The sequence below is a fragment of the Homarus americanus genome, unplaced genomic scaffold, assembly GCF_018991925.1.
Source record: "Homarus americanus isolate GMGI-L3 unplaced genomic scaffold, GMGI_Hamer_2.0 scaffold34921, whole genome shotgun sequence".
Classification (NCBI taxonomy): domain Eukaryota; kingdom Metazoa; phylum Arthropoda; class Malacostraca; order Decapoda; family Nephropidae; genus Homarus; species Homarus americanus.
The window spans coordinates 20,227,032-20,243,580 of record NW_024741901.1 but is presented as its reverse complement, the minus strand read 5'-3'; the positions used below and the strand labels follow the sequence as shown (position 1 = coordinate 20,243,580).

Here is a 16,549-nt window from a genome sequence, read left to right as displayed (position 1 = left end):
GCGGAGGTCACACATACACACACAAAACCTACCTTTTATAATTATTTTTTTATAATTACTTTTACTTATTTTTACAATTATTTTATTTTTTTATTTTTTACAGTTTACTCTAATTCCTTGTTTAGGTGTGTTTTTATAGATCCTTAATGACTACTGTAAATAGCTTCCTTATTCTCTCTGATACTCTCTCTCTCCTCCATACTTCACCTGTTATCAGTACTCCCTCCTTCACTCTCTCACAATTTCTTCCTTTTCACCCCTCTTTCTATCCCTCCTTCTTCTTTCCCTCCCTCCCCCCTCCTTTGCTTTTTTCCCCTCCTCCTTTTCTCGCCTCTCCCTCCCTCCTAATTTCCCCCTTATCTCCCTTATACCCTCTATTCCCTCCCTCCTCATTTCCCTCTTATCTCCCTTATACCCTTCCTCCCTCCCCCCTCTCTCTCCTCTCCCTTCCTCCATTACCACACTGGTCCCTGTTCAAGTGCCACTGTTTATGTTGTGGTTTAGTCGTTCTTGTACAGCAAATGCGGATTTCTTATTTCGCAGTTGTCGGGTTTTTTTTAGTTTACTACTAAATGAATCCGGATGGCAAAACAGAAACACCTAATTATCTAGCTAACCTAACCTTACTTAATCTAGCCTGACTTAATCTCTCATAGCGTAACTTAACCTAACATGGCTTAATGTGTCCTAGCCTAGCTTAACCTAACTGAATCTAACCTAACTTAACCTAACTTAACCTGACTTGATTTAACCTAACCTAATCTAACTTAATCAAACCGTAGTTACGTCGTATAGTTCAGTTAAACTTTATTTTACTGTCTCATTTGGAGTTATATAGAAAAGTTGTGACACTATATAGAAAATTGAAATTATATAGAAAACTGAAATTATATAGAAAACCTAAATTACATAGAAAGTTTAAATTTTATAGAAAGTTTGTGGATTTAGAACTGTTGTATAATTATTTTTATAGTAGAATGATCATAGTGACAACAGTACTGTAGAGTCACTCAAAAAAATATCTCTACTTGGGGTGATCGATGAAATTCAGAATGAACACTGTGACTCCTGTTGTCTCCGTAGGGTTGTCAAAATCCTTCGTCCGTTGTGTCATATTTTTTCAACATAATTTTGTATAGATAGTTTTGGGGGGCATCTGTAGAGTATTTATTACGGGTCTCCTCGTGTTAACCTTTGCTAGATGTTGTTATTCTTCTCCAGGTTTGTATTGTCACTCCTGATATCCAATGGTTGAGCTGGAAGGTCTGTTATAACGTTATAAGTTACAGGAATAATTTGTGTCCGAAAATTACGACAAAAAAAAGTCTGAATTGACTTTGTTTGGTGTGTGTTGAAAGAGGTTGACTTTGTGGATTTGACTTTTAAGATGTAAAATGATTTTACAAGTAGAAAAATACGGAATTCTTACCTTTTTTATATTTTAGGGGGAGTATTGTGTGTGTGTGTGTGTGTGTGTGTGTGTGTGTGTGTGTGTGTGTGTGTCTGTCCAACGGACCTGATTGTTTTATTTTCTGTACATGTTTAAAGTTTAATGGTTCAGGGTTAGAAGGGCATTGACTTTTGGGCCCATATAGACGTACTTGTACACACACACACACACACACACACACACACACACACACCTTACACACACACACACACCTTGATGCATCCATACGTTCTTAGCAACTTGTTATCTGTTTACTCTTTTAGCACACTGTCCAGATGTAGATATACAAGTGGTGTAGCCTGGGTGTAAGGCATACTGGAGGAGCGCTCCTCTATTCCCTGATGTCTCTGTCTGTCTGTTTCTTTAGGTCTATGAAATGAATACAGAAGGTAGAACAGCAGAACACCGTGGTGTCGGGCACGCTTTCATCACCTCCCAGCCCACCACAGTCAAGGCCAATATTCCCCCGACAGACTAGGTCAAACCTGTGACTCTACATCCTCGAAACAACCAACATATTAACCCAGAACTGTCCACGTTGGGTACAGATTGACACGGGAAGCGTTAAAACATCGTGTAGCCTCAGTTTCCACCACGGGATGAGTTGATTGGAGTTGATGGTAGGAAATGTAAATAGAGTAGAGGAGCGCTGGCGAGCACGAGAGGGCGGGTGGGAGTCAGTGTGTTGGTGGAGGTGGCCGATGTACGACCTGTGTCAGGCTCCTCCCCTGCCACAGCTTCACACAGGTGAGAATTTCCACTCCACTCACCCGGAAAATGTAGTGACGACCTTTTATTGGGAGGTGACGTATGTCCTTATCTGACTTACGTTCATGTTTTATAAGTGTTAAGTGACGCTTAAAGTGATGGGTGTGCTACAGAGAAGACCAAAGTCCTTGTTGCTGAAGTATATATTTTTTATTTTGTTCCAGATGGCAATAACGAAGGGATTTTTTCTAACAGAAATGTTATAAGCAGGAACATAACGCACTGTGTTGACCGTACACAGACTAGAGTGAGTTAGTGTGACGGTGTGCCAGTAAAACAATGTTGCCGACCACCACCGCCCTCAGTGGCCGTGACGGTGAGCACCTCGACCACCAGGAGTTGGTGGACAGAAACAATAATGACCAGATTGGTGGTGATAGTCAAGGCAATGACAGTGATAACTATAAGGGTGAAGGAGTTGATGGTGGCCCTCACAGCCGCAGTGTTGATGTGCGCCACACCTCAGGAACCGCCAGTGCCAAGTACCAACTGCGGCCGCGGTCAGGACAGTCACACCGCCGCTACGACTGTGAGTGGAGTCTTCACGAAACTTTAAGACATAAGCCACGCCCGCCGCCGCTTTCCAGGTATCGTAGGAAGACGGCTAATGCCCGGGAGAGATACCGCATGAGGCAGATCAACACAGCCTTCGAGAGCTTGCGGTGTGTACTGCCCTCGTGGGTGTGTCGTAGACGTGCTGCCGCCGACATGACCAAGATCACGACGCTGAGACTCGCCTCCGCCTACATCAGGTCCCTCCAGGACATCCTTGACGGTAACGCCCATCAGGACACCTGTTCGTGGGTCCTCTCCAGCCTCCTGCAGGAAGCTCCCAGCCCCAAGAAACCCAGATTGGAACACAACTTCAACAATACCGACGGACCGGCAGACCCTCCCACCACGCCGACGGAACCCCACCTGGTGTCTCTCCTGTGTGAAACCTCGGGGACTGGGATCCTTGAGGACAGCTTGTCGTTCTCGTACCCTTCGGTGGCGTCTGAGGCTGAGGGCGTCACACTCCTGCTGGGATGTGACGTTCCAGCCCCCGCCTGGACCACCCTCCACACCTCTCTGGTTACCTGACACCACATCATCACCGCATCGCCGTGGACTCCTTATACTGGGGTTCGAATCCTTTTCTTCCTGACTCGACACCGTAAAGTAGTTAGTGTGGGGTGGTGGGGGGCTCTGCTGTCACTGTACTGGCTTCATCTTGACACTCCTGGCCTACGAAACTTACCATCCCTGTGAACCCTCGTGTTCTTAACCACTAGAGTACGGTGTTCAGACCTCCGAGTACAGTGTTATCGTACTCAAGGAAATTGGTCATGGTACTCGAGAGGTTAAAATATCTTACTTGTTGAGCTATTTTCTTGTACTTAAGAGCTTGGTAACATGGGTCAATGAGTTAACGATTAATTGTATCTATAGTGCTACATCCTTGACCTCAAAATTCCTTTATCATGAAAAGTTTAATAAAAAAAAGAAGAAAATTGGCGCCAAATATATATAAGACTTTCTTCGCAAATGTCTGTCCTATAATTGTGTTGCTATTTCCGTCCACCACCCACATCACCACAATCCCCCACACACCCACATAGCCCCCTACACTACCACCCACAACCCCCCCCCCACACCATAATTGCCACCACTTACACCACCTATCAACACCATTATACTTAAAGACGAGTACATGCCTCTCACCATCTTGTCCCCCTGAACACACCATCAACATCACCACTACACAGGATCCCAACACAAAACTCACAGCTGAATCTGCCTTGAATGTGTGTGGGATATTTACATGGAAACACACACACACACACGTGAGAGAAGACAAGAGGTAAAAGAAATAGATAGATAAATAAATAGGTAAATAGATAAATAGGTAAATAGATAGATAAAAGTCGTAAATAGACTAAAATCAGATTCACAGCAAGTCATTTACTTTTTACTTTTAAGGCTACAAGTTTCTTTAGTATAAATCTATTGAGTGTATGACGAGTGTACAACCTGTGTCTTCGTTGGTTATGCTAGGATGACTACTGTGTATTAGGACCTCTGTGTATTAGGACCTCTGTGTATTAGGACCTCTGTGTATTAGGGCCTCTGTGTATTAGGGCCTCTGTGTATTAGGACCTCTGTGTATTGGGACCTCTGTGTATTAGGACCTCTGTGTATTAGGACCTCTGTGTATTAGGACCTTTGTGTATTAGGACCTCTGTGTATTAGGACCTCTGTGTATTAGGGCCTCTGTGTATTAGGACCTCTGTGTATTAGGACCTCTGTGTAGTAGGACCTCTGTGTATTAGGACCTCTGTGTATTAGGACCTCTGTGTAGTATGACCTCTGTGTAGTATGACTTCTGTGTAGCACGACCTCTGTGTATTAGGGCCTCTGTGTATTAGGGCCTCTGTGTATTAGGACCTCTGTGTATTAGGACCTCTGTGTATTAGGACCTCTGTGTATTAGGACCTCTGTGTATTGGGACTACTGTATATTAGGACCTCTGTGTATTAGGACCTCTGTGTATTAGGACCTCTGTGAACTAGGACTTCTGTGTAGTAGGACCTCTGTGAAATGGGTGTTTTAGGAGCCAGCATTGACTTCACGTGTGGAGGGGGGAGGGAGTCAGGGCCAATCCACCAATCCTCCCAAAATAATAATAATAATAATAATAATAATTTGTACAACCTCGTAGAGCAAATTTTTAAATGCCTTGGTACTTCTAGTTAAGAAAATGCAATGATTATGACAAAAACTTATGATTCTTTCTTTCTTTCTGTCTTTCTTTCTTTCTATATTTCTTTCTTCATTTTCTTTCTGTCTTTCTTTCTCTCTTTCTTTATATTTTCTCATGGTATCTTACGTTAAATTTTCCTCCTAACTGTTGATGTGAGAACTCGTCTAACTGGCTCATTTAATCCTATTCAATATATTAATTCTATTCAATAAATCCTATTCAATGTAATAATACAGATGGCAGCCAAAATGAATCATAAACTACACTAAGACTCGACCTTAAGATAAAGTTATTTCTTCTGATTAATTGTGGGGAGGTAAAAATATACTAATTTTTTTTCGAATTTGGTCTTTAATTACCCCCATACACCTCACCCTCACACCCACACCCCACACACCCCAACCCGCCTACAACCCCCACCCCCGCCTACAACCCCCCACCCCCCAATTAAAATACTTTTATTTAACTCTTTTATAAAATCCTGTAATATGAACTTTTTTGTATAGTAATTATTGATTTTCTATTTATTCATGTGTATTAATCTTTATTCAGGATATTTACTGTAATGTTACTGTATTAATTTGAAATATTCTGTCTAAAATCTATTGTAATTTATTATTTTTTCTGTCTTAAAACTATTATTGTATACATTTGTTCGGTCAAAAAATCTATTGTATTAGTATAATTTATTGTCTTCGATCTATAATTTTAATTTATTAATTTATTGCTTCTAAAATATACTTCTTTTATTTTATTTAGTGTCTTATTGTAATGTATTAATATCTAATGTGTAAAATTTTCGTATTTTAAGTAAATTTTGTGTATATGTGAAAATAGTATTGGTGGAAAGGAAGATTAGTGGTGAGGCTAGTTATTATTATTGTTATTATTATTATTATTATTATTATTATTATTATTATTATTATTATTATTATTATTATTATTATTTAGAGTTGCAGTAGTAGTAGCGGTAGCAGTATTTTTAGTAGTACAGTGACAGTGACAGTGGTAGGACAGTGACAGTGGTAGTACAGTGACAGTGGTAGTACAGTGACAGTGGTAGTACAGTGACAGTGGTAGGACAGTGACAGTGGTAGTACAGTGACAGTGGTAGTACAGTGACTGGTAGTACAGTTATCAGTTATATAAGTGGCAGCAATATTTATATAGAAGCAATTAATATAACCAGGTGCAGTAGTGTGGGATGTTGTGGGTATGGTGATGGTGGTGTATAGTGTGATGTTTATGGTGTTTGGTGTGCTATAGTGGCTTGTGGCGTCTGATATAGTGGCTGTGTGGTGTTTGTGTGTGTGTTTGTGGCGTTTGTGGTTTCAGGTGTTGGTGATGGTTATAATGTAGTCACCAACTTGTACTGGTGACTGGTGATTCTCTAAGTCACAAAGTCACTGTCCAAACATGTAAATACACACCATTTGTCATCCTTGTCTTCTTCTTCGACTTCGTATTATCTTCTTCCTGACAAGTGAGGCCAAACATCAACATGGCACACAAACCAACAATCTCTGGTTGATGTTTACACACCTTCAAATACTTTTACTGAGGTGTGTAAAATGCCTTCCATATACGAGACGGGCCAGTCATATTAGGCAAGAGAAAGTGACGACACATAGGTGCTGTGTGACCCCCATGACGACCTCTGTGACCCCAGCAGAAGACCCCAGGTCATGACCCCTCTCCATCTCTCTTTTCTCCTACTTGACTCCCACTCACCTATCCAGACTTCTCCTCCTTTTCCTTGTCTGTTCCACGCCCCCTCTTGTCCCTCACATCTCGGGGAGCAGAGGAGGGTGCTGTAAGAGGCTCTTCGCTCATGCCTTCTACAGGAGATTTCAACAAGGTCCTGATCAATAAAATCCTCATATGGCTGGTAGCGTCTTGGTGAACCATGTTGGTAGGATATTAACTTTGCGTGTTGTACTCTGTAAACACGACACGTTGGGTCACACCCAACCACCCACCCACACTGCCCGACACCTCTTGATACCACGACACCTACACCCTCTCTTGACACCACGACACCTACACATATACACCCCAACACCCACACTTGTGACTGCTTTTTGTGTTGAGATAGTGTACATACTCGTATGAATAAATATCATTGTAAAATAATGCCTTTTAATCCACCCTAATATGAGTCACTTGTATTGAGTCATGTAGTTGACGAGTCTCATAGACGACGAGTCACTTAAATGAGTCACCCAGATGAATCACACGAGTCACCCAGGTCCCAGACTGGAGGTCTGACAATAAACTTAATTAATAAACCCACACAACCTTCGACATTAAACAAGATAATGGTTAAAATGGCGTCAAGATCACACTGAGGCTTTACTCATGGCTGGTCTGGGCTCCATTAAAAACTGGCGCCCATTTAACCTGTCGCCTTCAAGATCATTAAACAAAGAGCTATAATTATCTCTACTTATCTCGTCTTCTCTCTTAATACTCACGTTTATTCTCTAACTATCATTACACATTTCTAAAGGTGACCTGACCTAACCTGACCTTGCCTTAGGGGTCACGTTCATAGCCAAGATACCGGAATTGGATCAGTTCTACTTGAGTTGTATTTTTAATCTTATTCTCCGGGTGCCTTGTTAAGTCATATATCTTGGAAGTAAGTAGAAGGGTATTGTCAACACCACCGTCGCCGCTCAGGTAAGTTTTCCAGTTTAACTCATCAACTTCAGCAGATGAGAATTTACCTCCCTCATGATCCTTCCACTTTGCCATCATTACTCGCCTTAATCTGATCTGACCTTACCTCGCATCGTGCTCACTGATCCATTCAACCCTTGACCTGTATACATCCAAACACAGTTGCAATTTTCCTGAAGTTAATTTCCGTAAAATCAAAGTAACGTTTAAATCATTATTTTTCGAATTGGACAGACCCGACTTGACCTCGTATCACGCTCATACTCAGTGAACTAACACCCCCAAATCCCCTCCCGATTCAGATATCTCCACGATGTGATACCCGAAAAATTAAGTGATCATGTATTTCCTAACCCCCCCCCCCCTCCCCCGGTGGTCCTATTTTTTTCGTGGTGTTCCTTTAACATCGGTCACTTCGCTGTTCAGACCACCTCTCTTACTCCCTCAGGTTACTCCCGTCTGGTAGTTGGTAAACAATACACCGTCTCCGTATCTGCAGGTAGACTCTTTAACTCTTAATACCATTTCCTCCTCACCATCAATTTGGGTGAATGGGCCCCCAACCTAACTTAATCATTAGGTTTAGAGCTCCCTCCTAGTCGGCCCTAAACATAATGGGCCCCAATCCTAATGGACCCCAATCCTAATGGACCCCAATCCTAATGGACCCCAATCCTAATGGACCCCAATCCTAATGGGCCCCAATCCTAATGGGTCCCAGTCCTAATGAACATCAATCCTTATGTGTACTATAAAAATGTAGTCAGTGGGTCTTTATCCGAATAGTAGATCTATTAGGACTGGGGCTCACATAACGTGCAACTGTACTGTATACGGAGACGTGAGTGGCCTCCTGGCGGGGGCCACTGAGGAGGTCAACACCGAGGCTCTTTGTTATGTAAATTAGAAGCTTCCAGGAGATGCTGCGAGGTCAAGTATCTGCCACTGTTGCGTTCGCGGAGGTCAGGGGCCACTCTGGTGTGATGGGCTGCCGGAATAAGAGAAATTTCGGCTTATATTTTGGTTTTAGGTGTCAGTTCAGTGTCTCAGTACGTGTTGACCAGAGAGGCTTGGGGTCGACGTGTTCAGGAGTGACCTGCTTTAAGCCATTAGAAAAAAATACTCAAAGGTACAATTTTATAATTAATAATTCCTCAAACTTTGGATTTCATGACTAGCATACACATATATTAATGCTTGAATGAAGTTTTACTGAATATTTATTAATACTGACACATTAATTTTAGCACAGTCGTTCCTGATTGCATTCTTTAGACTTTTAGTAATACAATTAGAAAGAAATGTACAAAAAAAAAGTGATATATCTGTATGTTTGTTACAGATTTACAGTTTAACTAATATCTAATAATAAATTTGAAAAAATACTCATATGAGTCTGTGATATGCATTACATTGCACAGCGACGCCGACGAAAGTGTATCGGTCAGCGTTGCTGACGGTCGGTTTAAACGAAAAAAGGTGTTGTACAGTATGATGTAAATAATGAATTGTTGTAATTTTTGAAAAAAAAGGCAGAATTAATAGTTTCAGTCCGTAGTTAAATACAAGGAACTATTACTTGTCTTGAAAGGATTTAAGTTACCTTGTTTATTTATTAAACGTGTTGTCATGTTTATTGAATGTGTCATCTTTTATACATATTAAACTAGACTTATTTACTGTTTATCATGTTATATTATTTACGAATTAGATAAAAATATAAGTATTATATTATTTACTAAATGTTTTACTATTTACTAATTAAGAGTATTATCTTGTTTACAAATTAAACTTGTTATCTATTGTTTCTGCCGTGTAATTGTCGGTGAAGGGGGCTATCATAGCGATAAGTCACACATAGCGATGGACTGTATACATACTTAGTGTGGTGCTCTGTAACGACAATATCTCAGATAAGTTCGAGAACCAAAATTTTCTGACAGTTATTAAGGTTCTGGGGTGGTGTTGTGACGTGACAGGGTGTTACGTTCATGGACCCGACGGTGCAAATATCCCGGTAGACCAACTCAGCTCAGTAGACCACACACTAAACTATAGCACCCTCAGATTTTAGATAAACATCACAGGAAGATGATCCTTGAGGACGAAAAGGTGGAGAAGGAAGAAAGATGAGAGAAAAGAATAAAGGAAGAGGAGGAGAGGAAAGGAAAAATAAAAAATGAGAAGAGAGGTCGAAGGGAGCAAAGAGGAGAGAAGAGAAAAAGGGGAGAAAACAGATGAAAAATGAATGAAAGGGAATAGAAAGGAAGGATAAGAAAGAAATGGTACAAAATAATGAAGAAAAGCACTAGAAAAATTTTGCCATTCATTCAAAGGAAAGCTTGACGCTCAAAGATATTTATAAACAGCAGAGAACAAAGCTGTGGTTGAAGGCGGTTTAAGAACACTTGCTGGTACGTTCACCCTCCGTCTTCTGCCCAGCTTTAACCTGGGTCATTTAGCTGGCGGGTTGACTTACACCCACCAATACCAACAGTATTTATGGCTTTATCGTGTGAAATATCTACATAGTTTTTATCGCAAATATAATACGAAGTTTGAGCGAAATAAGTTTAGCCTTACAAGGTCCAGTTATTCAGTGCAAGTCATTTCCGCCGCCGGTAAAGGATATTTTCAATCAAAGCTACATTTCTTTTAATTTGGGTGTGTGCGGAAAATTGCCTTCTGAATGAATACCGCATAAAATTGATACCGTTATCAGTGTGGTGCTGAGCTGTAGCCACAACACCTGCAGCTTCAGACTTGTTCGTTATCTTCTTCACCATAACTGAAGACTCAGAAAAACACAGTGTTTACGAAAGTCTCGACGTTGTTTGATCGCCAACTTTTAAGTCAGTTTGATGTAGTTTCACATCTCCAATTGGGAGAAAATTAAACTTATCAACCAATGAAATCCATCTTCATATCGTAACTTTAATGCTCCAGCTTGACACGTTCTCACAAATCCAATTATGCGAAAAAATAACTGGAGAACCTTGAAGAATCCTGTCTAGACGAGCTGCAGGTTAAGGTAACCTGCTCTCAACGACACAGTCCGTCTCTTACCCAAATAATTGACAATAACAACCTTAACAAAGTACAAAATTACATGACAGTAGAGTTTACAGGTCTTGTAATTCGGTAACTTAAGACAGTTTACGTGTATACCTGGAGGAAAATACTTTTTTTTCTGTCTTCTACTAAAGATTTTCTTGGAGTATATTTGGTTCAATATCTTATTATTTACTACTCTGTAGACCTGCAATGTCTAGTGCATGGAAACTTGTATGACGATTTTCCTGAATAGATACCCATGTATTTATCTGTCTATAACATAAGAACATGAGAATGGAGGAAACTGTAGCGGGCCTATTGGCCCATACTGGGCAGTCCCATTTACACCCAACCACTATTGCTCATATAGCCATCCAACCTATGTTTGAAGCTATCCAGCGTTTTCGAGTTAATGATGATATTTGGTAACTTGTTCCACTCATCCACTACTCCATTTCCAAACAAATGATTACCTATTTCGCGCCTAAATCTAAATTTGTCAAATTTAAAACCATTGGTATATACCCAAGGCCAAACCCAGTGCTTCTAGGAATACGAGGGGATCCCTACACATGAACCATGCGGCGGTCGACAAAATTAAAAAGAAAACCCAGAAATTCAAGACGTGGGTTGGGTCAAACGATGAGCAAGAGCCAGAAACCAAGCAAAGATAGAGTGTAGAAGGGCTGAAAAGGAGTTCCAGAGGCTGGTTGCAAGCGAGGTCAAGTCAAACCCAAAGGCGTTTTACCGCTATGCAAAGTCGAAATTGAAAACGCGAGTAGGAGTATCAGACCTGAGGCTTGTGGATGGTAGTTACGCAGATTCTGACCAGGATAAAGCTAAGGCATTGAACAACTTCTTTTCCTCGGTGTTCACAAGAGAGGATGCAACTAACCTTCCTGCGTTTGAAGACAGACGGTTCGACACAGCACTGACCCACATTGTGTTCACAGAAGAGGGTATTAAAAATAAACTGTCCGGGCTAAAGGTCAATAAGAGTCCCGGCCCTGACATGGTGCATCCTAGAGTGCTAAGAGAGTTGTGCAACGAGCTTGCTGAGCCCCTGAAGATCCTGTTTTGTAAATGCCTGGATGAACAAATGGTCCCCAGTGAATGGAAAGTGTCTTATGTGAGTCTTATCTTCAAGAAGGGCGATCGTCACTCCATGAACAACTATAGACCAGTGAGCTTGACCAGCATAATATGTAAAGTAATTGAGAGTATTATCAGAGATGCCGCAATGGAACATCTAATACGAAACAACCTTGTAAAGGATTACCAACGCGGTTTTATGCCGGGGCGCTCCTGCTTAACACAATTGCTCAAGGTATTGGATATTTGGACCCATATTCTGGAACAGGATGGTAATATCGACAATATTTACCTAGATTTTGCCAAGGCTTCCGACAGTGTAACCCATGAAAGGCTGAAAATCAAACTGGAAGGGTACGGAATTCGGGGAAATGTCCTAGCATGGATAGAAGACTTTCTACATGACCGCAAGCAGTGTGTGGTGATTAATGGCACGAAATCGTCATCCGTACCTGTCACAAGTGGGGTACCACAGGGCAGTGTATTGGGCCCGCTGTTGTTTGTTTGTTTCATAAATGACATGCCTGACGTTGTACACTCCTCCATACAAATGCTTGCCGATGACGCCAAGTTATTTCGGGAAATTAAGAACCAAGCGGACTGTGAAGAGCTGCAGAAAGACCTCTGTGGGCTCCAGGAATGGCCGAAGAAATGGCTGCTGAGATTCAATGTCACGAAGTGTAAGAGGATGCACCTGGGGCGTGCCAACGGTAAGGAAGCGTATCTTATGTCCCAACGGAATGAAGAAACTGCACTATTTGAGACTGAATGTGAGAAGGACCTAGGTGTGTATGTTAACAATGAGCTGAAGTTCTCGGGCCATTGCGAGAAGAAGGTAAACCAGGCATATAAATTATTGGGTCTTATAAGAAGGTCGTTCAGATATCTAGACGGTCCGTCCCTCGTAACGATTTTCAAGAGTGAAGTGCTTCCCCATCTGGAGTACTGTCACCCCGTCTGGTCCCCGAGATATGCTAGGGACTGTCAGTTGGTTGAAAATGTTCAAAGGAGGGCCACCAGACTGGTGTCTGCACTTCGGAACCTCAGCTACCCTGAGAGATTGGAGCGCCTGAACTTGCCTAGCTTATACTACAGACGGTGAGGTGTATAAGCATCTCAGGGGGCACTACTCAGTCGAGTGTCCTTACTTGGAGCTGGCGGACGCTCGCCCCACAAGGGGTCACAGCTCAAGATTGAAGAAGCCGTAAGCCCAGAAAACTGTAAGGGCAAACTTTTTCGGAGTGAGGGTTGTAAACTCTTGGAACAATCTACCAGAGAGTGTTGTGACGGCACCGAGTGTGAGCTCTTTCAAGACAAGACTTGACCAACACTGGAGCGGGTTCAGATACATTCAGGAGCCGGTGCATGCCCAGTATTTGCCAACAGTGCGTGACAGAGACGTGGCAGATCGCCCGGGCGGCTAGCGAGCCGATCAGTGGCGAAGAGAATAAAAGTAAAAAAAGTAAAAGTTTCGAGTTCGCTCCTGGCTGGATAGTTTGTGCACCTTTGTAATGTCTCCTTTGTTCAGCCCTGACTTCCATTTATACACCTCGATCATATCGCTCCTCACTCTACGTCTCTCGAGGGAGTGCAAATTAAGAAGCTTTAACCTGTCTCTGTACTCAGGGGTCCTAATGCCTGGGATTAGTCTTGTCTTTCTCCTCTGAATTCTTTCCAAGGATTCTATATCCATTCTGTAATACGGTGACCAGGATTGTCCTGCGTAATCCAAGTGGGGTCTCACAAGCGCAAGATATAGTTTTAAGATGACCTTGCTAGTCTTGTAACTAACACTCCTTTGTATGAACCCAAGTACTCTATTAGCCTTGTTTCGAGACTCTTTTTTTGTGAGTTCCAAATTGCGAACATTCCCTTGGAATTTAGGCTTTAGTCTAAGCATCCCCAGGAATTTTTGAACATCTTGAGATTTTGTGGTGCATGTAGAGCTTCTGTGGTACATGTTGTGATGCATGTTGAACATCTGCGATGCATGTTGAACATAACACTAGACTGCATAATTTATATCCTGTGTTCTTATTTTGGATGAGAATTGGGTAAAAGAGATCATGTAAAACGACCCTGGAAACATCGGGAATATTTGTGTGTGTGTGTGTGTGTGTGTGCTTAGTCATTTTATATGCCCGTTTTTCCTGCTTGGCTATTTAATATTTTTCGCTTCTAGGTTTTTTTAGAGTGCTCTTTAATTAACACAGGTAATGATCAATTCTTGGTTACCCGTATTTTGTTCATCTCGGGCATTATCAGGGCTTATTAGCTTGAATCTGTCTAGTCCACCATGATCCTTTGATTATGTGTTTCCGGAGGAAAATTACCAAACTGAATACTAGGCCTACAGCAACACTTAACTTCATCATAAATCATCTAATTCGAGTAGGTTGAACTGGGTAATGTGTATATAATGCTGGCTATACTTGCCCATCTTTTGGTCCGACTTGACAGTTTGTGTAGACAAACCTCGGTCTGCAAAGTCGGAACTCTAAAACTATCAGTATGGTTTGTATAGAAAGTCCTATTATCCAGGCAGCCATATATAAACAGTTCGGTTTGTGGTATTTTTATAAATAAATGAGCAACAAAGCGAGGAAAGTTGCAGTGTCACCATTGCGAATTTAAACTCTGGAAGAAAACGTCGATAAGAGAAAACCTAAAATCATAACAGGGATAACTATCATAGATTCGTAATGTCACTTTCCATGTGATCCGTCTTCAGGACTAACTAATCTACGGACTTGGAACCTAACCAATCCTTACGAAATTTAACCAAATTCCAACCTAATCTTAAGGCCTGAAACATTCGAAGTTTTATTCAGATTTGTCTGCACAAACAAAACTGAATGCAGTGCCGGATTAACCATGAGGCACTTGAGGCACTGGCCCCCAAATCCAAACATTCTCGAAGATGAAGCATATAAAACATGATCTTCGTTCAACGATGTCCTAGCAACGTCTCAATTTTCTGTCTCTTATGAACATTGAATGTGTTATTTTGCAGAAGCTTAATATTGATGAAATCATTGATAAATTTTGGTATATTTTGCTATATTTTGTTATTATATATATATATATATATATATATATATATATATATATATATATATATATATATATATATATATATATATATATACCCAAGTTGATCTGTGCCTCAGGCCCTTATTAAGCTTAATCCGGCCCTGACTGAATGCGTTCCGACAATGTCTTAATTTTCACCAGTAACAGTAGCCAATAAGTTATTTTTTAGGCTAAGTTCCCACTATCACTATTTTAACGTGATTGCGCTCTAATTGACTAATCGTCCATTACCGGCGAACAGCGCGAGAATTATATTCGACCGTGACTCTGGCGGCATTTGGCATTTATTTCGCCGTGAGTCGATCATTGTGTAAGCTTGTGGGGTTTCGAGATGCACACTCAGGATGGGTTGGAGAAAGAAAACTCACAATGCGCTCTCTGTAAATATATTGTATTGGATGTACAGTGCAGCTTGGTGCTGGGAAGTTGCAGCATGGTTAGAAGCTGGAGTAGGAGAGAGCTGGTTGGTGAGGAGCTTGCTCAGAGGAGGTGTTTCGTGCTGCGTGGCTGTAGGTTTGAAGAAGCAGGCAGGTCAGGGCGAGGTGAGGTCTTATATAGCGGAGGTAGGCGTGGCTTGATGGCTGACCTCGCTTTGTCAGGCGTCGCTAGTAGCCGACCTTAGACCACGAGGCGTTGGCTGGGAAACTCGAAAAGGGATCGGCTAGTCTGCGACAAACGGCAGTTGTAGTTGTATGGGAGATATCCACTACAAGCTATAAACATAACCATACGAGTATTTCTGTTGTGCATGGAATCTATTGACAAAAATAGAATTAAAGATTCGTTTTAGGTCGAACATGGAATTTCACATTTATTTTTATATAGGGAGATAGAAAAACTATATTCTATCATTTTTCCGGCGCAAATTTATATTTTTAGAGTATTTTAACTGATAAGACCTCCCCATTGCCAACAATATTGGTTGTTCAAAGTGGGCAGTAGAGGGAAAATGTAGGATAAAATACTAAAAAGAACATCAAACAAGCATTTGAAAACCTTGACTAACTTGCAAAAAGGTTAAAAATGCGGTAATGTCTGAGAACACCACTACCACCAGAAGGAGTTAATTGATTTTGTTCATGTTTTCCACAGATGTTCTTATCATTATAAAAGGGGCGACATTTACTAGAACCTAATAGAACCTGACCTAACCAACCAAAGAAACCTGCCTAATCTTACCTAACTTCCTAGCCGGGGGGGGGGGGAGCAGACCCCCATCATATTAAACAGAAAGTGCTTAACCAATCAGAGCGCACTCACGGTAAAATAGCGTTAGTAGGAACTTAATCGGCCAAGGCAAAATATCCACTATGTTTGTTTAATAACTATTCCAAATAATTTATAATGAAGTTAATTGATATGTACTACACCACACAATGAAAGATGGCTTTAGAAATTTAATAGTAAAAAATATTTAAATTTTATTTCAAAATCTTCCGATTTTTCTTTAATTTGCCACTTTATCTTTAATTTCCATTACTACGTATCTACGACTTCATTAGTACTACGCATTACAAGTATTAAGAAGTAAAAATTAAGAGACAGAAGTTTTATCTAATGCAGTATAGCTAGTTCAGTATGATATTGAAACTGACAAAAAATAGACTGCAGCTCTTCCTTTGCAATAAAACACCCTCCTTCAAAATCTGAGAGCGAACTGAGAAGTT

General features: G+C 41.1%; 1 protein-coding gene across 2 annotated transcripts; it reads left to right on the top strand.

The window, feature by feature from the left end:
• The first annotated feature begins 2,138 nt into the window (after positions 1-2,138).
• On the top strand, positions 2,139-5,294 carry LOC121876191. 2 transcript variants are annotated; one of them, XM_042381157.1, is made up of 2 exons: positions 2,139-2,197; positions 2,383-5,294. In XM_042381157.1, the coding sequence occupies exon 2, from the start codon at positions 2,498-2,500 to the stop codon at positions 3,299-3,301; it is 804 nt and encodes a 267-aa protein (XP_042237091.1). In that variant the 5' UTR covers positions 2,139-2,197; positions 2,383-2,497; the 3' UTR covers positions 3,302-5,294. The 2 variants fall into 2 exon arrangements, with proteins under 2 accessions (XP_042237091.1, XP_042237090.1); XM_042381156.1 differs by having other exon boundaries at positions 2,146-2,258.
• The last annotated feature ends 11,255 nt before the right edge of the window (positions 5,295-16,549 follow it).

Excerpts from the sequence above, each read along its gene's own strand:
- LOC121876191 (XM_042381157.1), top strand. The coding sequence starts at position 2,498 with ATGTTGCCGACCACCACCGCCCTCAGTGGCCGTGACGGTGAGCACCTC.